The sequence below is a fragment of the Candoia aspera genome, chromosome 3 (genome assembly GCF_035149785.1).
Source record: "Candoia aspera isolate rCanAsp1 chromosome 3, rCanAsp1.hap2, whole genome shotgun sequence".
NCBI classification, from domain to species: domain Eukaryota; kingdom Metazoa; phylum Chordata; class Lepidosauria; order Squamata; family Boidae; genus Candoia; species Candoia aspera.
Window position 1 is genome coordinate 31,404,782 of NC_086155.1, and position 27,236 is coordinate 31,432,017.

General features: G+C 42.1%; 1 protein-coding gene across 1 annotated transcript in view; it reads left to right on the forward strand.

The window, feature by feature from the left end:
- Positions 1-7,058: 7,058 nt before the first annotated feature.
- The window catches only part of SNTA1 (syntrophin alpha 1), a 52,664-nt gene continuing 32,486 nt past the window's right edge, over positions 7,059-27,236 (forward strand). The window contains exons 1-2 of the mRNA XM_063297233.1: positions 7,059-7,473; positions 11,578-11,763. Coding sequence (XP_063153303.1) covers positions 7,200-7,473; positions 11,578-11,763 — 460 coding nt within the window. The 5' untranslated portion in view covers positions 7,059-7,199. The remainder of the gene's footprint in view (positions 7,474-11,577; positions 11,764-27,236) is intronic.

Below are 27,236 nucleotides of genomic sequence, written 5' to 3' on the forward strand. Positions count from 1 at the left end.
GGATTAAAATCTTAACGGTGGATCCGTAAGTGGCTGTAAAGGCCAATTCTGGATCCGCATAGCCCCCCACAACGAGGGCATAAAGTTCCAGGTGGAAGATGGTCACGATGAGGATTTCCTTGATGTGCCATCCTCTTGGCTCGCTTCTCCCTTTCGCCCTGTACTCATGCTTCTTCAAAGTCTGTAGTGCCTTTAATAAGGGCTGATCTCCAATTTAAACACTCATGAGTTAGGACTTCCCAGTTCTCAGTGCTGACATTAAACTTTTTAAAATGAGCTTTGAGAACGTCTTTTGCTGTCCACCAATATTCCGTTTTCCATTCTTAAGTTGGGAGTAAAGTAGCTGCTTTGGAAGACGATGATCAGGCATTCGAACAACATGGCTGGTCCAGCGAAGTTGATGTTGGATGATCATTGTCTCAACGCAGGTGGTCTTTGCTTCTTCCAATATGCTAACATTAGTCCACCTATCTTCCCAAGTAATTTGCAGAATTTTATGGAGGCAGCTTTGATGGAATCTTTTGAGAAGTTGGAGGTGGCGTTTGTAGAAAGTCCAAGTTTCACAGGCATACAATAGGGTCGGTAGTACAATGGCTTTGTAAACAAGGATTTTGGTCTCCTGATCCTCAAACACTCTAAGCTTCATTTGGGAGAAAGCGACACTTGCAGAGCTTAGATGATGCTGAACTTCAGCGTCAATATTGGCTTTTATAGATAGATGGCTGCCAAGATAAGGAAAGTGGTTGACGTTTTCCAGTGACACACCTTCACGCTGAATTGATGGTGCTGCAGCGGGATTAGTTCAAACTTGCTGGTAAAGCACTTTGGTTTTTTTAATGTTAAGCGAGAGGCCGAGCTTATTGTACATTTCTGCAAAGATGTTTAGGATAGTTTGAAGATCTTCTTCTGCATGCGTGCAGACTACATTATCATCAGCATATTGGAGTTCTATAACGGAGGTTGTAGTTACCTTATTTTTTCCCTTCAGCCTACTAAGATTAAAAAGCTTTCCATCTGTTCGATATATAATTTCTACACCGGTAGGAAGTTTCCCTTCAACAAGGTGTAGAATCATAGCAATGGATAGCGAATAAGGTTGGAGCAATAACACATCCCTGTTTAACGCCAGATCCCACTTTAAATGGATCGCTTTGAGAGCCATCATTATTCAGGATTGTTGCCATCATATCATCATGGAGTAGCCGCAAGATTTTCAAAAATTTATTAGGACATCCGATTTTTGAAAGGATGGTCCACAGAGCGGTATGATTTATAGTATCAAAAGCCTTAGTCAGATCAATAAATGCCATGTACACAGGGCAGTTTTGTTCCTTGCACTTTTCTAGGAGCTGTTGCGCAGTGAAAATCATATCCACTGTCCCCCTGGAAGGGTGGAAGCCATTTTGAGTTTCAGGGAGGATGTCTTCTGATATAGATAGGAGATGATTTGCAAGAATCCTTGCAAGGATTTTACCCGCCGTAGCTAGAAGGGAGATGCCTCAATAGTTTCTACAGTCTGTCCTATCACCCCTTTTAAAAAGAGTGATAATTATGGCATCCTTAAAATCTGCTGGAATCTCCTCCCTCATCCAATTTTATCAATGAACTTGTGAAGCTGTTGTGTAAGTTCAAGCCTGCTTTCTTTAAAAACCTCAGCAGGAATCCCATCAGGTCCCCTAGCTTCACTATTTTTCATTTGATTAGTGGCTTTTCTAACTTCCTCCAAACTAGAGGGTACTGCAAGCTTGTCTCTTACTTGTTTTTGCGGGATTTGCAAGAAGCCATGGTAGGGTGATGGTTTAGGAGATTGTAGTAATGCTCTTTCCAGCACAGTGCAATAGACTTTTTATCCTTTAGAAGTTTGATACCATCTGTTGAACTTAAGGGGTTTGTACCATAATTTGTTGGTCCATAGATGGCCTTTGTGGCATTAAAAAAAACCCCATGCATCATGAACATCTGCAAATTGTTGGATTTCTTGGGCGTTTTTTAATCCACCATGCGTTCTTAAGTTCTCTAGTTCTTCTTTGGACTTCTGCCTTTGCATTGGCATGGTGTAAGGATTGCCTACCCTAACAGACTCAGACTCACAAGCAGGAACTTAATGATATCTGATTTATTAAAGAATAGTATGCAAATACAGAGAAAGCTGAGAATGAGCAAAAGCGTGCCAAATACAAACTAAAAACCCTCGGCTCAAACGTAATCCCTCCCCTCGCCCGGCCGTTGCAAACTCCCCCCCCCCCCCAGGTGCTGGTAACCGTTTCTGCTGATGTCCTGGGAAAGGAACCTTGAACACACAAGATAACCCAAACACATTCCAATCCAGCTGCTAACATACAACAATCCCACGAGATGGAATCCTCCTCCTCTCCCAGATGAAACACGCATCAGCGAAATGACATGCAAAATGTTACGATGTAACAGTAACATTGGAACGGTGAACATGACATACCGCCCCCCAAAAAACACTAAGGAGCAGGTTTGAGAGGATAAGCGAAAGCATCTAACTAAAACAAGAGATTGAACATCATGGGCAGACACCCACTCAGGGTGGGGAAAGTGTTTCCACCGAATGAGGTACTGCAGGGTGCCACGGAGTCGGCGAGAATCAAGGACCTCCTTCACCTCAAAAGGTTGCTGTCCGTCAATCATGAGCGGAGCAGGAGGTGGGGGTTGCGGATGCCAATGATCGGAGTGGTTGACAGGCTTGAGCAAGCTGCAATGGAAAACAGAATGTAAACGTTTCAGATTGTGTGGCAAATCCAGTTTAAACGTAACAGGGTTCACAACCCCCACAATGGGAAAAGGACCAACAAACTTAGGAGCCAACTTCTTCGAAGGCTGAGGGGACTTAATGAATTTGGTGGAAAGGTAGACCTTATCACCAACTTTAAAAGCAGGTTGAAGGGCTCGCTGCTTATCAGCGTGCAGTTTATAGGCAGATTGGGCATCAACCAACGCCTGCTGGATCACTGGCCAGGAATCTGCCAGTTGAGCAGCCCAATCAGAAGCAGAGCAGGGCTGCGCGGGGGGTGCAACTCAGGAATGGGAACAAAATCCCGTCCAAAAACAATATGGAAAGGGGTGTGTCCTGTGCTCTGATGGACGGCGTTGTTATAAGCCACCTCAGCAAAAGGTAGCAGATCAATCCAATTATCCTGCTGATAGTTGACAAATGCCCTCAAAAATTGCTCCAGGGTCGAATTAAGAACCTCCGTAGATCCGTCAGTCTCCAGATGCGATGCAGTGGACAACGCCTGCTTGGTGCCCACCAGCTTCAAAAATGCCTTCCAAAATTGGGATGTGAACTGTGTCCTGCGGTCCGTGACCAAGCGGGAGGGGCTACCATGAATCCAGTAGATGTGGATTAGAAAAAGGCGGGCCAATTGCTGAGCAGACAGAATAGAAGCACATGGAATGAAATGGGCTTGCTTGGAAAAGTAGTCCTTTACCACCCAAATCACAGTCTTTCTCTGACTAGGAGGCAAATCCACAATGAAGTCCATAGAAACCTCCTCCCAAGGATGGGAGGGGCTGGCTACTGGCTGCAGCAGCCCCTGCGGTTTACCCCCCTTCCGTTTAGACATGGCACAGACAGGACAAGAAGCAACATAACATTTTACATCACATCTTAATGTGGGCCACCAAAATTGGCGGCGTACCAGATGCAAGGTTTTGACAAACCCAAAATGACCAGCCACTTTATCATCATGAGACCTAATCAAAATTTCCCTTCGCAAACTGTCAGGGACATAGAGGCGGTTTTGCTTCCAAGCTAAGCCTCTGTCAAATGTAACATTGTCTCTATTTGCTTGCAACCAAGTATCAGATTTCACCTCTAGCAGAAACTGTTGTTGCAATTGCGAGGGAATTGGCGTCCTTCCCCCAGCCGGTGAAACTGAAACTGCGCACGAGTTTGACTGCGTGTGACAGCTTGCAAACCCAATTGAGGTTCTGTCCACACTGTACCCACAATGTCAGGTGCCTGGACCGAATCCTGGGGCAGGTGGGAAAGCGCATCAGCTAGGAAGTTTTTCTTGCCTGGAATGAATTTCAACTTAAAGTCAAAGCGACTGAAAAATTGACCCCAGCGGAACTGCTTAGGACTGAGCTTACGGGGCATGCTGAGTGCTTCCAAATTTTTATGGTCAGTCCAAACCTCAAAAGGACATTTAGCCCCCTCTAAGAGGTGGCGCCATGCCTCCAAAGCAGCCTTGACTGCAAAAGCTTCTTTCTCCCAAACATGCCACTGCCTGTCTCGGAAAATTTCCGGGATAGATACGCACATGGCTTCAGGTGATTGTCAGCATCCACTTGCAGCAAGAGCACTCCAATTGAGAAATCGGAAGCATCCACTTGAACCACAAAAGGTTTAGTGGGATCAGGGTGTTGAAGAATGGGTTCAGCAGTGAACAGACTTTTGAGTTTGTCGAAAGCCAACTGGCAGTCAGGTGTCCAATTGAGCAATGCCCCCGGGTTCTTTACCTTGCGTGTGTCCCCCAACCCCTTTGTACATAACAAATCAGTGAGAGGCAACGCAATTTCTGCGAACCCCTGGATGAATTGGCGGTAATAGTTGGAAAAGCCAAGAAAACTTTGGAGCTGCCTGCGGGTGTGCGGGCGCTCCCACCCCAAAATGGCTTGAATCTTCGCAGGATCCATCTCAATGCCTTTGTCAGAGATCCTGTACCCCAGGTAGTCAAGCTGAGTCTGATGAAATTCACACTTAGAAAGCTTAGCATAGAACTCAGCCTTTCTCAGTTTGCTAAGCACCTGTTTCACCAAGCGCTCATGTTCCTCTTCCGTTTCAGTATAAATCAAAACATCATCCAAATAGACCAGTACACCCTTGAACAAATGTTCATGTAACACTTCATTGATCAATTGCATGAACACCCCTGGTGCTACCGCCAACCCAAAAGGCAAAACTTTATACTGAAAAGAACCCAGTGGACAATTGAAAGCAGTCTTCCATTCATCCCCCTCCCATATGCGGATGCAGAAATAGGCTTCCTGCAAATCCAGCTTAGAGAAGATTTTCCCCTTAGCCAGATGTGCTAACATGTCTTTTACTAACGGCAGAGGATATTTGTTTAATATCGAGACCGCATTTAATCCGCAGTAATCTGTACAAAGTCTCAATGTCCCATCCTTCTTCGCTCGAAACAAGACAGGGGCGCCCACTGGTGAATTTGCTGGTTCAATAAAACCCCTGGCCAAGTTTTTGTCCACAAACTCCCTCAACGCTGCCAGTTCCTTTTGAGTCATGGCATAAATTTTTGGTTTGGGCAGTTGAGCATCGGGGACCAACTCTATCGCACAGTCAGTTTTTCGATGGGGTGGGAGTTGGTCCGCTTCTTTCTCACCAAACACATCCGCAAAGCCTTGGTATTGCTCCAGCAAGCCCTCCAGTGGTGTGACAGCGAAATGCGGGGTTGCTGCCACCGCCCTCCCCACTGCAGCCTCCGGAGTGTTGTCCTCCCCAGGGGCTTGATAGAAACCATCCCCAAAAGTCAAAGTCCTGTGTACCCAATTTATATAGGGGTTTTGTTGGACCAACCAAGGAATCCCCAGAATGACTAAGGGATGCCCCACAGGTGCCACCACAAACAGCAGCCCCTCACAGTGGCTGCCCATTTGCAACGCCACCATGCCCGTGTAATGGGTGACCGGTTTCCCCCCCGCCGTACAACCATCCAGCTGGGGGAAAATCATGGGACGTTGTAGTGGAAAGCTGGGTAACTCCAAAGCAGCCACCACGTCAGGGTGCATCAAGCAACGCGAACACCCCGAATCAATCAATGCCCAAACTTCAACGGTTCTTGTGCAGGAGCCTAACTTCACTTTCACGTTCAGTGTGGGATAGTTGGCACTCACCAAAACATGTTTGCACCCATCCTCCACCACCTGCCCACAGGCACTCCTTAGAGCAGGTGGCTGGCATTTCCTGCCGGCTGGTGTAGATTGGGCTCCCCCTCGCCCCCGAAGTAAGGAACCACCTCCACTTCAGTTTCAGCCATGGCTGCCTTCATTTTTCTGGGTAGGGAGGGAGATTTCCCCGTCGGCTTCCCCGAACGATCATCGGTCTTGCCCACACAGCTTAGAGTTGCCAAGGTTGAGGAACCCTGAGCTAGAGTGCTAAAGCTTTTTTTCAGAGTTCAATCACGTATACATTGGAACTGTGATGCATTAGATTACCTGTCCCCATGTTATTTACATTTTAAATATTAATACTGCTGGAATTCAACCTGAATTGTGCCTAGACACAGAGTGAAAGGCAGTACTGATCACAAGCATTGTGGAATACCACAACCAGTTTTCAAACCGTGGGTTACAGGATTTTCACAATATTACAGCAAGGAAATTTATGCTGCAGGCTAATCCTTTCCCAATTTGAAAAAGCAGTATTGGTGCTAGGGTGAAGGGGAGCCTTGGATAACATGCCATCCAGACACACATACACAGATACGAGGTCCAGAGGCACTCTGCTACATCAAAATGCCAGGCTCAACTGTGTTTTCTTTTGGGACTCTGTTCAAGCTCTTCTGTAAGTTAAATGAAGAGGTACCGCTCTGGTTTTGCCACTGACTGCTAAAGAACGGAAAGCATAAAAATGAAAGAAACACACTGTAGACGCTGCCCCACTACTGTGGAAAGTCATGGGTGTGGAAACTTCACCTGTTAAACTTTGGCCTGCCCTAATAGTGGAGCCCTGCCACTAAAAAAAATGTGGCATCCAGGTTTCCTGAGACAAGACGTGGAGGTACGGCTGGCAATGGCAGCTGAAGACGACGACGACGACCTAATGCCTGGCAAGGTCTTGCTGACGATCTATGAAGAGATGAGCGCAAGGCCCACCGCTCGCGCTGCCCTTCTGCCCGACCATGGAAGCAGCAACGCTCCGGCGGTCACTTGGCCTAGGAGAAAATGGGCCCGGGGTATTTCGCCAGACGTGGCGTCACGCACGGCTCCTGAGCGCCCCCGTGCCGGCGAGCCCCCTCCCGGGGTTGGAGAGGAGGGTTCAGGGGCGGCTCCCTGGGCGGGGAAGCGCCGCCGGGGACGGCTGGCTACTCGGCGCTCGGCTGGCCGTCCGGTCGATTCGGTACTTCCTCGCTGCACGCACGTCCCGATTGCAAGCAAGCAGAAGGAGGCGTTTGAGCGGCGGCGGCAGCGGCTATCCGAGGAATGCGCTGAAGATGGCGGCCGGCCGGAGAACGCCCAAGAGCGGCTTGCTGGAGCTCCGAGCGCCGGGCGAGCAGTGGCTGCGCGTCTTGGTGACTCTTTCGGAGGACTTCTTGAGCGTTATCCCCAGCACCAAGGGCTCGGAGGAACCGCTGCAGCCGCCGCCCAGCCCGGTGCAGCTGAACGGTGCCGAGGCGTGCGCCCTCGTCCCGGACTCTTTGACCAACATCAAGCGCACCGTGCGGATCGTGAAGCAGGACGTGGGGGGGCTCGGCATCAGCATCAAAGGTAAGCAGGCGGCCGAGACGGATCGGGACCGCTGTCCATTCGCCCCCATTGTTCTCCCTGGCAACTTTTATCACACTTTTGCTTTTCTTCCGCCGACCCCACCCGCGACGCTTCTTTCAACCTGCCGCCTCTTGACACTAGAAGCAGCTTCGGGCCAAGCCTACTTTATTCCCTCCGTAGCAGAGCTGTCTACTTCGCCCCCAGACTTGGGTATTGGCTATTTTTGGGCAGCCGAGATCTAGCGCTGCTTGCCCTGCAGCGGGAATGATAACCTTTCAGCTACCACTTTTTATTAGCCGCTTTCTCCCCTCGGTCTCTTGCGATAATGACCTTTGAAATCAGTTTCATTCCCCCTTAAAAACAAAAAAGCTCCAGAGGACTGTGGAAAGGAGGGGAGGAAAGTTCCAACTGAAGTTGACACGAAATTAAGGAATTTCTTAATTGCAGTCACAGCTCATCCACCCCTAAAGAACTGGAACCATGTTAAAGTTTGAAAGTAGCAACTTGGAAGGAATGCTGCATTCTTCTCTTAGCTTGAGCCTAGGCATCTGTGAAGTGTGTTTGCAGACTTAGAATCCAATCTGTGGAAGTATTCAACAATCCCCTGGAAGATGATGGTAGTAACTGACACGCCCGCGCTCTGGCGGGTGCTTGCTCTCGTTTTTCCTCTGGACGAATAAAGCTATCTCATCTTAATGGTGCTTTGTCCTGAGTTTTTTAAAAGTATAATTATAATCCTTGGACATTATATAGATTTTGTTCTGGAGGACATGATGTTTAGTTTCCTTTTTTTTCTTTTTAACATAATGATTAATAAGATGAGGGCTTTCAGACTGAATTTTCTGGCAGGATTTGTGCATTGTGGCAAACCAGATATTAGTTCGTTTGGTTTTGGCTTTATATGCTGTGTGAATCCAGCATATTATGTTTTATTCAACAAGCAAGAGCTAGACATACCATGTTTAGCACAATGCATGAACAGAGGTTCTGCTTCAGTGCTGCACAGGTGAAAGCCCAGGGCTGCCTGCTGTTTACAGGTGGTCAGGTATGGCCACCTATATTTCCCCACATTCTGGGTTCATCTGCTGCAACTGCTTATGCTGCTGCCAGTGCCTCTCTCTTATGACTAAATAACTCCTCTGGGGGGGGCGGTGTGTTAGAAGGTGGCTGGGGAGGGGCCTTGCTCACAGACTTCTGAACATGGAAATCAGTGTGGATGTGAAGGGATGGGGAGCACAACAAATGTGCTGCATGTCTGTGCAGTAAAATTTAACAGTTTACTAATTAAGCTAGTTACATGTAATAATATTTAATTTCATTTGCATCCTCCCCACTTTTAAAATCTTTCTGCGTGGCCTTGCCCCATTTGCAGCACTTCCTCTGATATCAAGTTCAAAGCTCAGTCCAACCGTGCTATGCAGGAGCTTTTTAAGTATAGGAAGAACTTTTTAGGGTGGAACAGTATTAACAATGCAAATCCTATACCTGCCTATAACCTGGTAAGAGTATACAGGGCTACATATTAAAACTCCTAAGAACAGTTCTTTTTTTTTGCACAGCAAAGAAACAAATGCAAATTGTTTAATTAATTGCAGGTGAAATATGGAAATGAAGGAAAATGTTAAGTGGCCTTAATCAAGACTTAAATTACAAATTTATACACACTTGCCTGGAAATAAATCCCTTTAAATTCAGTAGGACTGGCTCCTGGTTAGTCATATAGATTTGCATTGCTGGAAGGATGAAAGAGGATCTCAAAAAAGCCCCGAGACTATTTTTGTATACATATGATATCTTTAAAATTGGAAATGCAAAAACCTCTGAAATTATCATAGGTACTACACAGCTTTGGTTCATGCTAGCTGGGAATTATGACAGTAATAGACCAATTCATTTGGAGAGCAGCCAGATTAGGGGAGACTGGCCTAATGCTTTACATACCACTTCTCAAAACCATTGCTTGAAAGACCTTTTTGCCATCTTGGGAGAAGAGAAGGCCACACTTCATTAGGTCCCAGCATGGCTCTTATCTTCTTATCTCTTGTGACTGATCCTGTGGTCTAGAACAGGCCCGCAACTAGGGTCTGTGTCACCAGGGGCAAACATGGATTCCGTGCCCATTTTGGTGCCCCGCAGAGCTCATTTTGGCGCCCCCTCCAGCGCGGTGCCCAGGGCACATGCCCCACTTGCCCCCCCCCCCAGTTGCAGCCCTGGTCTAGAAATCAGAAGAGGGTAAGATCAGATATCCAATGAATGTTCCTTTCATTTGAATGGGAAGTGACAGAAAGGCAAGAGACACTACATTTCTCCATGAGAACTGCACAGATATAAAAGAGAGATGGCCTTGTCTATGCGTAACAGGTGATCTATAGTAGAATAACTGTGAAGAATCAGAACTTGTGCTTTTTAAAGCATTCTGATGCCATGTTGTCTTTGACCTTCAGATTGAGAAAAGACAGCTCACCTTGTAGAGAAAAGGGGTCTTCATTTACATGCAAGCATCATGGGAATTGTAGAAAAAGTTATTACCATGTCTATAAATAATACTCAGTTTGGTCTGTAAGTATGAATGAAAAGTGAAGGAGTCAGCCTTTTTCCATCTTGTACATCTGGGGAAGCTGGCTTTAGTCCATAAATACTTGCATTGCAATAAATTTGCTAGTCCTAAAGGTGCTACAAGGATGGGGATGGGGGGAAGCATCTGATCTTGCTTCTTCCTCAAGTAATCTTACTAGTGACATTCCAGGATTTAAAGACTGTGCAATTAATGAAATCAAATAATTTGGGCTTTCTACTTAAATTAAACATACATATAATTAACATAATTAAGAAAGTATGCAGACATACGTTCTTAATTATGCAGATACTTTCAGGAAAGAGCTAAAATTAATGCATTTACATCAAATTCCAGATATGCTGTTACCTAATATTTTTAGATCAATCTTGTCCTTGAAAAACCCACTTGGGTTTAGAGTTATCTTTGTGTGAAAAGTTTTGTTTTTGCTTTTAAAACAAACAAACAAGGGAATATATTCTGGATCACTGGATTTGTCTATATGTTCAGCCACTACAGAAGTCAGGATGGGCAGCTTATTTAAACTCATTATTGATTATTGATGATGTGCCATCAAGTTGTTTCTGACTCATAGCAACCACACAGATAGATTTTCTCCATGACGCTCTATTCCTAACCTGGTCCTTTAAGTCTTCCAATGGTGCATTCATCACCACTATAACCGAGTAACCGAGTCCATCCACCTTGATGCTGGTCATCCTCTTCTTCTCTTTCCTTCCACCTTTCCCAGCATCAGAGCCTTTTCCAGAGAGCTGAGTCTTAAACTTCTTATACTTAGGCTTAAATTGTATTTATAAGATGTTTTGTGTGTTATACCTATGGCACAAAACTTCTGTGTTTTAAACTAAGTGTATTTCTGAATGTTGGATTCTAGAAAGACACAGTTGAGTGTCAAAGCCCTGGAAGGAATGTAAATAAAGAGATGTAAATAAAGAATCTTTTTTCAACAATAAAAAATAAAAAATAAAAAATGACAAACTAACAACAAATAAAAAATAAAACAAAAGCCAGTACAGGTTATGTCTAATCCCACAACATATACATGTGGTATACATTGTAGCGTCAAGGTCAATCAATCAAAATATAATAATGTATCTTTCATATGTTCATATATAATATTTTTCAAGCAAAGCATGTCAAATAAATCTCATCTATAGTATTGTATCTGGAATGTGGATATGTATTTTTATGCATTACTCGGGTCAACATCTATTTTGTATCATTACTTCATCAGAAAAAAATGTTGCTTTGCACTTATCTCTATTTTCACAGCTGGGCCATTTTATAAAAACCGCACTTACTCAGATCATATCTTTTTTTTCCCTGTAACAACTCTCTGTGAGGACTCCAGAAATGTAACTGAGTCTATCCTTAATTAGTACCATTGCAAAAAAACAAAAACAAAAAAGGTACAAAAAGTCAGGGAAGGGTTGCATAGCATGAGTCTTCTGTTAAGTTGTATACTGCTTTCTTTTATATGTTTGTACAAGCATCCTCTCTAGTGGCTTTTATTTGGGTTTTATTTCCAGGTGGTCGGGAAAATAAAATGCCCATCCTCATATCCAAGATTTTTAAGGGGCTGGCTGCAGACCAGACGGAAGCGTTGTTTGTAGGGGACGCCATCCTTTCTGTCAATGGTGTTGACCTCTCTGATGCATCACATGATGAGGCAGTGCAAGCTCTGAAGAAGACTGGCAAGGAAGTGGTACTGGAAGGTAAGCAGGCTGTTTTTAGGGGCTGAGAGATGCTAAGGAACTGTCCCCTTCCATTTGTGACATCACCCAGTATTATGCTCTGGTCACTTTGACTTAGTACATGCAGTCCACACTTAATGACCACAGTTAAGACCGGAATTTCAGTTGCTAAGCAAAGCGGTCATTAAGAGAATCTGACCCAATTTTATGACCTGTTTTGCAGCAGTCATTAAGCAAATCACCACAGTCGTTAAGTGAACCTTGTGGTCGTTAAGCAAATCATGTGGTTCCCCATTAATTTTGCTTGGCAAAAGCCAGCTGGGAAAGTTGAAAATGTTGATCATATGAGCACAGGATGCTGCGACAATCGTAAATGCAAACTGGTTGCCAAGTGCCCAAATCATGATCATGTGAACGCAGGGATGCTGTGACAGTCATAAGTGTGAGCACCGGTTGTAAGTTGTTTTTTTCAGCACTGTCATAAGCCTGAACCATCGCTAAACGAATGATCATTAAGTGAGGACTGCCTGTATCACCAACAGGATTTCCACATTTTATTATTTCTGTGCAGAGTATGTATGAATTAGGATTGGGCGGAGATTCTTTTTTTTTTCCCTACAGTTCTCATACAGTTGGAGAATGCTTTAGAAAATCTTTCAAAGGGGAAAAAAAAGAGTTTCACTAAAGTTCGCACAAAGTATGGTGTTGTACACTTACTTAGTTACAAGGTGGTTGAGTCATGAAGTTGTCTCTGACTGTCCTACCTGTACACTCCTCTCTTCAGGTGGGCACATGTTCTCCCTGCAGCCTCCCTGGTTTCTTACGTGTCAGTTAAATCTCAGAGGAGGAACATGCAGGAACATTTCTTTTTTTTCCTCAGTAATAATTCTAATGTCACCAAAAATGGAAAGAAATTGTTGCAGAATTACTTCTCCTGACCCCTAAAAAATATCCAAAAACCCATCCACTCAGTTTCTCTGCTTACCAATTTGATAGAGAACTCCATAAGGTCATTTGTGCCCAGTTCTAATGCTAATATTATTCCTAGCTTCCCTTTCTGCAAGCTGGAAGAAGCAAAGGTCCTCTCATCCTTTAATTATTGATAAAGATGCATGAGGAATAGTATTTAAAGCAAGATAATTACAGAAATAAGATCTCTGCAGCTTAAAATATGCCAGATATTCTAGTCAAATCCCATCTGTCCAATCAAAACTGTAAGGTCCTATATTGTGACTGCCTGTCTGATTGTTGCTGTGTATTTTACACAGTTTTATGTATCAGTTCAGTTGTAACACAAATGCAATTAGAAGAACCCAGCTTTTTCAACAAATAGTCTGTATGGGCAGTTGCTAGCAGCCTCAAGAATTAGAGCTGTGCAGTGTTTTGGATTTGAAGAACCTTTGGAAAAGGTCTGCAGAATATTGGGTGGGGGGAATAAGCTCAGATAGCACCTATCTGCAGTGTCTTAAAGCAGATACATCCTTTTACTGGATTACAGAAGATGGTGTAGGTACAGCACAATCCTGGGAAAAGATGTATTTGATTTAAGGAGTTGCACAGATGCTACATGAATGCCCCTGCACAACCCAAAGCACTTTATTCCTTTGAATCCAAAGTGCTGTACAGCCCTTGAGGGATGAATCTTGTCTGCCTTTGGATTTGTAAGTTGGTTCCGTTGACCACATTAACTCACATGCTCATCAGTTCTAGAATAGTCTACTTGTGTTTCTAACTTGTGAAGGGAGGAAGAAAACAACAACTCACTACCATTCCTGTACATCCTCATCAGTAGAGGAAATGATGGTAAGTTAGAAACACAAGTCTACAGGAAAGCTACCCACACCAACCGAGTGCTCCACTACCAAAGTAACAATCCAACCTCCCATAAGAGAAGCTGTGCAAGAACATTATTCAGACAAGCACTTACACACTGCATCAACCCAGAACACCAGAAAAAAGAAAAAGATCATCTGTACAGCATCTTCCAACAAAATGGATACCCGCTCAACTTTATCAAAAAGTGCCTCACCACCCAACCCACTACAACCCAACCAATGGAAACTATGAAAAGGATAACACTGCCATACATCAGAAACATCTCAGAAACCACCAACAGACTGTTAACAACCACACGGCATCACCGTAGCACATAAACCAACTAAAACTCTTCAAAACATATTAAGCAATCCAAAAGACCCAATAGCCCAAGAAGAAAAAACAGGAGTTATTTACAACATACAATGCAAAGACTGTAACAGCCACTATGTAGGACAGACAGGCAGAAGACTAGCAGAGCGCATCCACGAACACCAACTAGCAGTCAGAAGACACGATGAGAACTCCTTAATCTCACAACACATGGACAGACTCAACCATAGTTTCAACTGTGAAACTGTGAGCATCCTAAACCAAGCCAAATCCAAAAATGCCAGAGAATTCCTGGAAGCCTGGCACTCAGACAAAGCAGCCATCAACGGACACATAGAGGTAAACAACATTTACATACCATTCAAAAGAGAATAGAAAAGCCAAAAGACCAGTACTCTCCCTTGCCAGCAATCAACACCCAGATATGCAAAAATCAACACTAGGATTAACACCAGATGAACCATCAAACAGCACAATACACCCGAATCAGGGAACTGTTAACTCAGGCAATCAACCAAGCAGCAAACAACAGCCCAATCAAAGAACTCCCAAGGAGAGAACAACACTCCTACCAACACAAGCAGGGCAAACCACACTATATAAACTGAGAGCAAGGCCCACTCCCTCTTTGCACTGAAGATGTTGCCTATTCTGGCAATGAAACATCTGCAAGAAAACAACAAGGCTCAGAGAGCAGCAAGGACTCCACAGTTCAACCCTGAGCTACAAATATTTGCTTTGATTAATCCCAAAAATCTTGATAGAAGTAATTTTCAGTGCCTCTCTTTCTCCTAACCTCCAAGAAATTGGAAAAAAAGTGGCTGTTATTTCCAAAAGGCAGTGGAACTTCCTTTCCTTATGGAGTTGGGTCTGGGTCTACAAGTATCAACATTTCTTGCAGAACCTAACATGAACAGTATTATTTTTTCAGCGGAGATCCTGGGATTTATAATTTCAGCTTTAGGAAGAATGGATGCTCCTCCTGAGATTGCAGACAGATTCCAGTGCCATAGCTTGTTGGCTTAAATTACTCCATGTGCCTTAAAATGAGTAACGGGGAAGGAGAAGATGGTGGCAAGTTCCTGAGGTCTGAATCTAGTAGAGTGTTTTTGATGTGAACCTTCTTGCAAGGAATCAACATCCTTACAACATCCCTAGCTTAAAATCTCAATATAGAAATGTTTTATCCTAGGTGAAATAAAGCCTTTGGAGAGTATAGGTGGAATAACAATAAAACAAATTTTGCTCATTCCATCACCATCAATAAAACCTTTAGAAATTTGTACTATTAAAGCATGATGGAGAACCTGTGACTTTTCAGGTGCTTTGGACTGCATCTCCTTTTATTCCTAGACATTAACCTTTGATTGGGGATTGATGGGAATTGTCATTCCCACCCCACATGGGAAAGACAGATAAAGCAATCTGTTTCTGCTACCTGAAATCATCAGGGAGAGATCCTGAACTTCATTGTACTGTGGTGAGTTTAGCCATTTTGGTTATTGTGAGCAGGCAATTGGTGGTTGTCCATGAATTAGAATGAAATGTCAGAAATACTCCTTGACTGAACTGAATCTCTCTCAAATATTTGAAATGTAATTGACTGTAAAGTTTGGAAGAGAATTCTAGAGAAATAATTTTGAGGCAATTTTGCTATCTGAATTTAGAGCCAGGGGAAGAATAAAGAATCTGAACAACAAAAAGTTTTGTGCATTTTAAAAGATTATCACATTTATAATCATGTCAGTTTTCAAGAATCATGTTATACTCAGCTGAAGTTGTAGATACCTGGGTTTTAGCTTATTTGGGGGAGGGGATTAAAACAGGGACACTAAATTAATAAAGCACTATGCAGGTTTAGAAAATTCTACTGAACTTTTCTCTAGATCACTTACTGAACAAGGAACCCCACTTACATTGAAGGAGGTAGATGGAAGATACAGTTTTTGCAAGACGTGAGATTTTCCAATTTTCTAGTTCACATTATATGTTAACTCATTGTATTATGCAGTATGCAATACTTGTAGAAAGTTGCTGCAGGGCCATATCTCTGGCCCCATTTCTTACAATGCTTTGCTTCCAATCAAATCTATCTATGTAGTCTCTAAGAGTCGACACTTACTTGGCGGCATTTAATTGGTCAATCAGTGGCTCCCAATAACTGTATGAAATGGAAAGCCTATGCCTAAGGAAGTTTATGTTCATAAACAATCCAATCACAAAAGTCCATGATAGCATGGAGCATCTATCAACCACCAAGAGAACTATAGGCTCTTTCTACATGTTTAGTGCTTCATACAAAAAAATTGAGAAAAGGAATTTTATTAAGCAAAACCAATTTCATATTCAGAACTGGAGTTGATTCAGTTAATCCATTCTTACTGTCTTGGCAAGTTCTTTCTGTGGAGTTCAGATCTCTTGTCACTTGCTGAGACCTTATAAAAAATTAATAGAAATTGTTCTTTTATAACAACTCAAAGATTTTTTCTTCAAATGTCAGAGTTGAATTCTTGATCTCTGTGAAGGAAGTTGATCCTTCTGTGGCTTCAGTTAGAATTGATCTGCTGGAAAAAATGATGAGATGGCTTGGAAAGTTTTTAACTTAAAACTTAAACTTTGTTGGATCAGAGCGATGGTTTGCCAAGTCCAGCATCTGCATACACACACACACACAAATAAACACAAGTCACTTCTTGTGACACAGCAGCTGCTAGTTTTTTTATAAATAGTATGCTTATTCCCAATACCTTTTGGACATTAATCTGTAGTCAGGGAACAATAAAAACAAAAACGGGGAAAATAACTACCTTATTAATTTTACTGACAATTTATAAACAGAGCAATCTACCAATATTAAAATTTTGGATTGTGATGGCACTGCTGCTTTCATCATTTGCCTCCTTGACTGCCCCATGGATGCCTCTGTGTGATTCTATTCAAGTTATCTTTGTTTTACTAGAATAGCATATACATCTTGATGTGGGCTAGAGATGAATGAATAAACTCTGGGATAAAACAACTTCCAGTTCTCCTGCATTCAGCAGGAACCGAATGTGTACCTCACTGTAGATGTTGGGTTGACTTTTGAGCAGGCAGAGAGAGGAACCTGTACTACCCTTGGATGACTTAAAGCTGGAGAAAGAGAATGCCTATTAACAATGTTGCATTGATGGTAAGGAATTATTCAGTTTTTGTTGTTTATTCGTTTAGTCGCTTCCGACTCTTCGTGACTTCATGGACCAGCCCACGCCAGAGCTTCCTGTCGGTCGTCAACATCCCCAGCTCCCCCAGGGACGAGTCCGTCACCTCTAGAATATCATCCATCCATCTTGCCCTTGGTCGGCCCCTCTTCCTTTTGCCTTCCACTCTCCCTAGCATCAGCATCTTCTCCAGGGTGTCCTGTCTTCTCATTATGTGGCCAAAGTATTTCAGTTTTGCCTTTAATATCATTCCCTCAAGTGAGCAGTCTGGCTTTATTTCCTGGAGGATGGACTGGTTTGATCTTCTTGCAGTCCAAGGCACTCTCAGAATTTTCCTCCAACACCACAGTTCAAAAGCATCGATCTTCCTTCGCTCAGCCTTCCTTATGGTCCAGCTCTCGCAGCCATATGTTACTACAGGGAACACCATTGCTTTAACTATGCGGGCCTTTGTTGTCAGTGTGATGTCTCTGCTCTTAACTATTTTATCGAGATTTGTCATTGCTCTTCTCCCAAGGATTAAGCGTCTTCTGATTTCCTGACTGCAGTCAGCATCTGCAGTAATCTTTGCACCTAGGAATACAAAGTCTTTCACTGCTTCTACATTTTCTCCCTCTATTTGCCAGTTATCAATCAAGCTGGTTGCCATAATCTTGGTTTTTTTGAGGTTTAGCTGCAAGCCAGCTTTTGCACTTTCTTCTTTCACCTTCATCATAAGGCTCCTCAGTTCCTCTTCACTTTCAGCCATCAAAGTGGTATCATCTGCATATCTGAGATTGTTAATGTTTCTTCCAGAGATTTTAACTCCAGCCTTGGATTCCTCAAGACCAGCTTGTCACATGATGTGTTCTGCATACAAGTTGAATAGGTAGGGTGAGAGTATACAGCCCTGCCGTACTCCTTTCCCAATCTTAAACCAGTCCGTTGTTCCGTGGTCTGTTCTTACTGTTGCTACTTGGTCGTTATACAGATTCTTCAGGAGGCATACAAGATGACTTGGTATCCCCATACCACTAAGAACTTGCCACAATTTGTTATGGTCCACACAGTCAAAGGCTTTAGAATAGTCAATAAAACAGAAATAGATGTTTTTCTGAAACTCCCTGGCTTTTTCCATTATCCAGCGGATATTGGCAATTTGGTCTCTAGTTCCTCTGCCTTTTCTAAACCCAGCCTGTACATCTGGCAATTCTCGCTCCATGAACTGCTGAAGTCTACCTTGCAGGATCTTGAGCATTACCTTACTGGCATGTGAAATGAGTGCCACTGTTCGATAGTTTGAACATTCTTTAGTGTTTCCCTTTTTTGGTATGGGGATATAAGTTGATTTTTTCCAATCTGATGGCCATTCTTGTGTTTTCCAAATTTGCTGGCATATAGCATGCATTACCTTGACAGCATCATCTTGCAAGATTTTGAACAGTTCAGCTGGGATGCCGTCTTCTCCTGCTGCCTTGTTATTAGCAATGCTTCTTAAGGCCCACTCAACCTCACTCTTCAGGATGTCTGGCTCTAGCTCACTGACCACACCGTCAAAGCTATCCCCGATATTGTTATCCTTCCTATACAGGTCTTCTGTATATTCTTGCCACCTTTTCTTGATCTCTTCTTCTTCTGTTAGGTCCTTGCCATCTTTGTTTTTGATCATACCCATTTTTGCCTGGAATTTACCTCCAATGTTTCTAATTTTCTGGAAGAGGTCTCTTGTCCTTCCTATTCTATTGTCTTCTTCCACTTCCACGCATTGCTTGTTTAAAAATAATTCCTTATCTCTTCTGGCTAACCTCTGGAATTTTGCATTTAATTGGGCATATCTCCCCCTATCGCTGTTGCCTTTTGCTTTCCTTCTTTCTTGGGCTACTTCTAGTGTCTCAGCAGACAGCCATTTTGCCTTCTTGGTTTTCTCTTTCTTTGGGATGTATTTTGTTGCCGCCTCCTGAACAATGCTGCCAACTTCTGTCCAGAGTTCTTCCGGGACCCTAGCTACTAAGTCCAGTCCCTTAAATCTATTCTTCACCTCCACTGCATATTCCTGAGGAATATTAGTGAGCTCATATCTAGCTGATCTGTGGGTCTTCCCTAATCTCTTTAGTCTGATCCTAAATTGTGCAAGAAGAAGTTCATGGTCTGAACTACAGTCAGCTCCAGGCCTAGTTTTTACCGACTGTACAGATGTCCTCCACCTTTGGCTGCAAAGGATGTAATCAATCTGATTTCGGTGTTGTCCATCTGGTGAAGTCCATGTGTAAAGCCGTCTCTTAGGTTGTTGGAAGAGAGTGTTTGTTATGCAGAGTGAATTGTCTTGGCAAAATTCTATCAGCCTATGTCCTGCTTCGTTTTGTTCTCCCAGGCCATACTTACCTGTAATTCGAGGTGTCATTTGACTGCCCACCTTAGCATTCCAGTCTCCTGTGATGAAAATAACATCTCTTTTAGGCGTGTTGTCCAGTAGGTGCTGCAGATCCTCATAGAACTGCTCTACTTCAGCTTCTTCAGCATTTGTGGTTGGGGCGTATATTTGGATCACTGTGATGTTAGATGGCTTGCCCTGAATTCGAATTGAGATCATTCTGTCGTTTTTGGGGTTGTATCCAAGCACTGCTTTAGCCACTTTACTATTAATTATGAAGGCTACTCCATTTCTTCTGTGGTCCTCTTGTCCACAGTAGTAGATCTGGTGGTCATTTGATGTGAAGTGGCCCATTCTAGTCCATTTCAGTTCACTGACGCCCAGAATGTCTATCTTTAATCTTGACATCTCACCAATAACTACATCCAATTTGCCCTGGCTCATAGATCTTACATTCCAGGTTCCAATGGTGTGTTGATCCTTAGAACATCGGATTCGCCGTTCACCACCAGCACCGTCGGCCGCTAACCGTCCTTTCGGCTTTGAGCTAGCTGCGTCATCACGACTGGGGCTAGTTGAGCTCATCCTCTGTTCCTCCCCAGTAGCATTTTGACCATCTTCCGACCTGGGGGTCTCATCTTCCGATGGTATACCGACATATCTCTGGTTGTACTGATCCATTTAGTTTTCACGGCAAGAATACTGGGGTGGGTTGCCATTACCTTCCCCAGGGATCGCATTTAGTCTGACCTCTCTGTCATGACCTTCCCGTCTTGGGTGGCCCTTCACGGTTTAGCTCATGGCATCATTGAGGTGCTCAAGCTCCAGCACCACGACAAGGTAACGATCCTTTGCGGAGAATTATTCAGTACCACTGAATATATCATGAGCTGCTGCATGTAATTAAAGAATTTGCAAAATGCATGTCACTTTCACAGTAGTGGCCATTCTTTTAATTACAGATGATTGGCATGTTGCTTTCATTGGTATTATTACAGCTGTTCTCCAAATAGAGCCTTTCAGACACATCATTGCAACCTGGAAGTCTAATTAGTAAAACTGCCATACACTTAAAGCAAACTTAGTTGATTTAAGCTTCACTTGATTGGTTAAATGTGCAATTCACTTCAACAGTATATTTGCTTAAGATAGTACATAGCCCCATGTTGGTGTGTATGTGTACTACATATGCACATTGAATGTTTATTAATCAAATTTATACACCACCCATCTCGCTATATAAGTGTTGTTTGCCTACTAGATGACCAAGGAGTAAAACTGCAGTAGCAGCATCTGACTAACCTTGTCTAGAGATTAACCTTGGAAGCTAAGAAGGGTTGGGCCTAGTTACTATCTGGATGGGAGACCACCAAGGATTATTAGAGTGGTGAGATAAGCTGAGAAGTTGAAAACATCTTGGGAGAAAGCAATGGCAAACCATTTACATAATGTGCCAATAAAACTGTATGGTTGTATCCATATAGTCATTGCAAATCAAATTTGGCTCAAGGGCATATTTATCTTTTGTTAAAGGAGGTAAGCAAGATTCTAGGTAATTATTTCTTTTCCCTTTTTATTGCAGAAGTTTTGTGCCTGAATAATATTTTCAGGAAGGTAATCTGAGAAACAGAGGCACATAATAGAAATACAGTATGTAGACCAGATGTCTCTATCCAGTTAGATCACCGCAGTTCAGATTTCACAGTTTAAGACAGAAATTGCTATTTCAGTTTCTGAGCATGCAAGAGACAGACTATGGATTAATGTATCTCCCCTAATTTGATTTTTCTGCTCACTTTATCTAGTTTCTTAAATTCATAAATGTATTCCCATCTTCACATACAGCAACCTCCAGAGGCTAAGTAGCAGCCAAGCAACCTAGTGAAGCATTGATATTACCAGATGTTACTATACACTATTAGTAGTTATTGCTGTACATGTCCCAAATTCCTGGGAACAGGGCCTTTCTGAACTATACCAGACTGTAGAACTATTTTTTACTAGCATCTTAACTCTAATTGGCAGGAGAATGAAAAAGCAAGGAAGAATCCTAGATAATTTGGGATAGCTTATATGGAGAATTTGATGCTTTTTTTACATATAATTGGGTAGAAGTGAAAAACAGTATAATGAAAAAGTAGGGGGCATAGTCAGTGGAAGCAGGATGTCCATTGACATTCCTTTAATGCATCCATCTGTCAGATTTCACACCAGACATAGCAGTAAATGTTGACTTTCCAGGAACTCAGTCCAAGCTTTCTTTCCCCACCCTTGAGAACTGCACACATTTCTTCCTTCTTTAAGTAATTACTTTGGCCAAAGACTTAATATTTCTTGCCTTGTCAGCTCCAGCTCTTACACCACCATGTCCCATTATTATTATTATTTAATTTAGAAAGGAAACTTAATGCATAATGCTAGCATCTACTATATACTCTTCATTTCCAAGAATATTTCTTGGGCTGCTTTACACAAGCCAACTTTATTTTCAGATGGCTACCCTCCAGTGCTGAAAATGTTGAAATCATTTCAGCTTTGTTTTTGGACCAGAAACTCACTTTTTAAAAAAAATTAGACTCAAATCCTTTTTTTTTTCCTACTAAGAAACAAACAAAGTGTTGTATTCAGCTATCAGTCTGAAGAAGCAATGATCACAGGACTGAAGAGAAAGAGGGGTTGTTTTCCCTTTTTGGTTATGAAATTGAACATGACCAAGAGGGCAAAGCTGTACATTCTGCACAGTGTTATATGGTTCTCCAGACTTTTGGGGAAGCAAAAGAAAGAGGGAAAAGAGAGGATGGGAGAGGACCTAGTTAAACTGAAGTGGCTGAACACAGCTGCAATTGGATTGGATTAAGCAGGGTCTCAAAAAGGGAGTGTTGAAGCCAGCTGGGGAGAGGAAGAACTAGACAAGAGATGCAGTGAAGTTAATGTGTTTAGAAGAAGCTAGAATGTACCACAACACAGAGCCTTTTTGAAGGGTTATGATAACCTAAGGCCAAACTTTGTGAACATTCCCATATTCATCTCAGAAATGATCAATGCTTTTGTGAGCATTCCCTTCAAATTTTTTGAAATTCTAAATGAATATCCTGCTTAGAAGGGGAAGCTACTACAAGAGGTAAACCATGGCAGGAGGAAGTTCTCCCCAGCACTAATTTATCTAGGACAAGCCCCTCAGTTGACCTCCTGTATTTCAACTGATGGAGTATGGAAAATGGTATACTCTGGAACTGGGGTTGGCTCTCTATAGTTAGCATCTCTCTCACCATTGGGTAAGCAGGCTGGGGCTGTTGAGAATTAAAATTTGACAAGCTCTGTAGGATCACAAATTGCTTACTGCTGAGCTAGAAGAACCTTGTAAATCAAATGGGATTTATCTGTATGCTAAAGACCTAAATTAGATTTTGCCAAGTTAGACTTCATGACAACTATCTTTTAATTACTGGGGTAGTTAATGCTGACATTTTTTCTTTTTCTGGCAATACTCACTCTGTAAACAAAAAGAACTCTGCATTTTTTGTTCTTTTGAGTGGCAAGTTTAGCAAGACATGTATAATTGCTGTTTTTCAGCCCAAGCATAGCACTGGCATAATGAGTATGTTCCTCTATTTAATTTGTGACTAATCTCAAGGGACTTGCAAATAATGCTGGATTCAAAAATCAAAATGAAATAGAATAAGATTTTGATCTGATTTGATCTGATCTGATCTGATCCAGTCCAGATTTTGTTTTTACAATAGCAGCTGCCTATGAGAATTTCACAAGTAGGATCTGGCTGCCATAGCGCCCTCCATCTCACGTTCCCATGCAGCTTGACTGCCGTTCTTTGTATCCTTTCCAGCTTTCCAGTTTCCTTTTTTGACGTGTCCTGATCAGAACTATGCTACGCTCCGAGCATGGTCACACCATGCTTTCTATAAATATGCAGTGATAACAACAGTTTTATTTTCATTTACTTTCCCTAGCACCGAGGTGCTTTGCACACTCTCCTGCACACTGCAGAGTTCTTCCTTCTAAAGGTTTCCATAGACCTATTTTTATCTTTGTTAGAAGATCAGCTTTTGAGTTCTTTTAAGATTTCTTGGCTACAAGCTATCTACTCTTACATTATATAGTAACTTGAACATGTATGCTCAGCTGTTTCATTTGGGCAAAGTTGCAGGAATAATATCATTGTTAGATTTAGTACTATAGGGCATCTGCTGTAGGGAGAATCTCAGGTAATTCTCTAGCCTGATTTTTCATTAAAAATAAGGATTCTTACACACACACCCTCCACTCATAGATAAAACCACAGTCGCAAAATCAGTGGGTAATGTTATTTGGCACTAATCTGTATTCATGTCAAGGCATGTGACCATGATTGCCTGCAACACATGGTGACAGTGACCGTGATTGCCTGCAAAAACCTGCCATCTATTGATATTCCCAGTCCAGATCTATTGGGTAGAAGCTGGTTTCAGGTTCCATGTGAGAATAAAGAGTGTAGTTCCTTGTTCTAAAAAAATTGAGACAGATGCAGGTCCAGGATTTGGGTTCTCCCTTGGAATTGGCTCAAGGAAGTTGTGACCTGACTAGGTTAAAATGATTTGAATGTAAAAAATAAATCAACTTATTCGGTCTGTCCTTCTTCATGCTTTTTAAATGAAGCATTTTAAATGTCTTGTTTTTATTTATTTTTTAAGTTGATATCTGTGGGAGTGATTCAATTGGTCTGCTCAGGTTACCTCCAGGGTAACCCTTTCTGAGTGAAATGGGGTTTATTCAAGGTAAAGTATACAGGACTGCACCCTAGAATGGACAGGAGGCTGGCTGTCTTAGAACTCTCCCTCACTTAGAGCCCTCAAAGCTGTTTCAATAGCATATTTTGCAGTTCACAATTCTGAACCATTTGTTTTCTCCATATTCTATTCTAATGGTTATCATATAAATTCTGAAATAGGCAGATGAGGTGGTCCAGGACACCCATACTTTAAGGACTATCCACAACTTGTTGCTGTCTGCACAAATTGTATAACTGTATAATAAGTAACCACAAACAAACATTTTTGAAGCTCTTGCCTTTCCATCATCCATAGGAATTAGCAATGTGATCTTATGGATCTTTATACTGTTTTTACTTCTCTTAAAATTATTCTTCTCTGCCTCTCATTTCTTTTTTGTTTCCTTTTGATTTTTCTTTTTAAATTATTTGTTTTCTTCATGTTCATTTTAATATTTAAAAATCTATAAAGCCCCTTGAAAAAGTTATATTAATGTTCCTTGGAAAATCCAAGTTGTAGTTTTTAAGAAGCTTTTGAAATGCAAAATGGGAAAGGTTAGGAAAAGATAATTCCGCATTCAAAAACTAGCCCATCTGCTCATTAAAATGCTTCTCTTTTGAACTACTTTATATTTATGAATCCTGGAAGAAACCATTTTCAGTTGATGATTGATAGTGGACAGATATAGATTAATGTTCTCAGTATTTAGAATGAAATTTCCTTTGCATAGTAACAAGTTACTACAGATTCATTGTGTCATTTGCACATACAGCATAAAATTAGTATTGCACTGAATGAAGAGAGATTTCATATTGTAAGGAAGCTGAGGGTAGCAAAGAAAAGCTTCACTTCCATGGTGTTTACACTCGTCTCTTGCACTACAGTTGCCACTGGTTAAAGAGGTTTGTCGGTGGGTAGTCAACAAACAACCATTTATTGGGAAGAAAATTGCTTAGGTTGTACCCTAGGGGTTCGCTAGGATGCGCTCAGTCATTCCAGGTTCCCTCCACAATAGCCATTTTGTGAGAAAGTCTACAAGCTCCTGAAACTCCACATATATCCACTGGACTAAACATTTTGCCTATCCTTATTTGGACATGCATTAATTTTAAAAAGTTCATATTCATATAACACATTCTGTGCTGTGATTTATAGTTCCATGTTACTCAGATATAGCTCCTTAAACTTTGCTACAAGCAGGCTTCTGTGCCAACTGCATATTTTTTCAATTAGCTCAAAAGTTTTCCAGATGCATCAGAGACCTCAGCATGCCCAGAATGAAATTTACCAAGAAAGAGGGTGCTGAGTCAGCCCTCTTTGCAATGTTATGCCAGCCACACACCATGTTGGCTGACCTCTAAAATCTATATCTTTGCCTGTCACAAATGCTACCCACTATTACCTAATCAACTCTAGCATCAGTTACTCACAAGCCCACATACGCCATTAGATCCTATCATCCCACTGATGCTTTTAAAAATGTCTGTAGCCATAGTCATCCTTATTATGATGAAACTAGAAACAAGCATACCCTGGTCCAGCCAGGTTGAAAACTACGGACTGAGATAAATCATGAAGAGAAGGCTTTCAATAACACATCGGGGTGATGTTTGAGTTACAATGCAACCCTACAATTAATTCAGAGCAATGTTAGAATGGGAATGTCACACTTCTAGCTTGAGTTCTCAATAGCCATTGTCTGTCATTTCTTCCTAGAGAAGCCTTTGGTGAAGTAAGAAAAGGAGGCCAGGAGATGTTTTTCAGGAAAAGCCTCCCATTAGAATTGAGGCTTTTAAAAAATCCCTTCTAACATTCTGGAAGCTACTTAAGATGGAAGTCTTCTGAAGAGCATTTGTTGTATGTAAATGAATTTGGATAGGCAAGATGTAAGTTTCCTTGGGCAAGCTTCCTCTCCTTTCCTCCCTCCCATCCACTTGATTAGTTTTAGTGTAGTGCCACTGGCATGAAATAAGAACTTTGTCATTGAGGGAAGCTGTTGTGGTTATAGGATATCACATAACAAAACCAATATTTTAAAAAATGAGAAGCATTGCGGCTCCTTCATTTTGGTTTTCTTGGTTGCATAACTGAAACTGATCTATATTCCAGCTATTTGGGGGAATTTCTAAAAACTTTGCTGCACGGAGTCCAGTTTAAGTGAATCCATGTGCAGCCTGCTAATAAAATGCTGGCAGCTGTAATCTACAAACTAGTTCTTGATGTTCCAGGATCTTAAGATGAAATTTAGTAAAGATACATTCAAATGGAGTGATAGTTCAGATTAATAGGTAAAAGTGTATTTTCCCAGATTGTTGGCAGAATCTAAAGATGCTAGAAAGTATGTTTCTCATAACTGCACAGTTACAACCTAGGTGAACACTATTTATTTATGGAGTCCATTTGTATGGCTGTGCAAAAACTTCAAAAATAAATATAGGCAACAATATGTGCAACCCTAGATCCTTAACATGTATATCTAAATGGCCATCAACAGCAATACCCACAACAACGAAAGTTACAACATGTCATGGACAGAAACTAACCTCTGAGCCCCACACCTGGAAACACAACCAAGTCTTTAAGGCTTTCTGAAAAGCTGGGATGGTCAGAGCAAGTTGCATCTCAGGGAATATGATGTCCCAAAGAGTTGGCACTACACCCAAGAAGGTCCACTTTCTGAGTCCCACTAGGTGACAGCCTTTGATCGAGGGGACCCCTAGCATGCCTCTACTGTTGGATCTCATGTGTCTGGTAGAAACAATTGGAGAGAGGTGGTCCACAAATAAAAAAAAATAGTGATGAAATAGAAGATGAAGCAGAAATACCTTCCTTCATCAGTTCCTTTCTCATTTTTTCATTTATACATGTACAAATGTGTGCGTGCACACAGTTCTCTTGTGATTTATGCTGTTTTACTTGTTATGGAAATGACATCACAAGACCTTGTAGAGCCTCTGGTTGTGCACAGAAGGGCAGAAAGAGAATGTTAACCTTCACTCTGCTTGACATAGAAGCTATCTTGCATGCTAA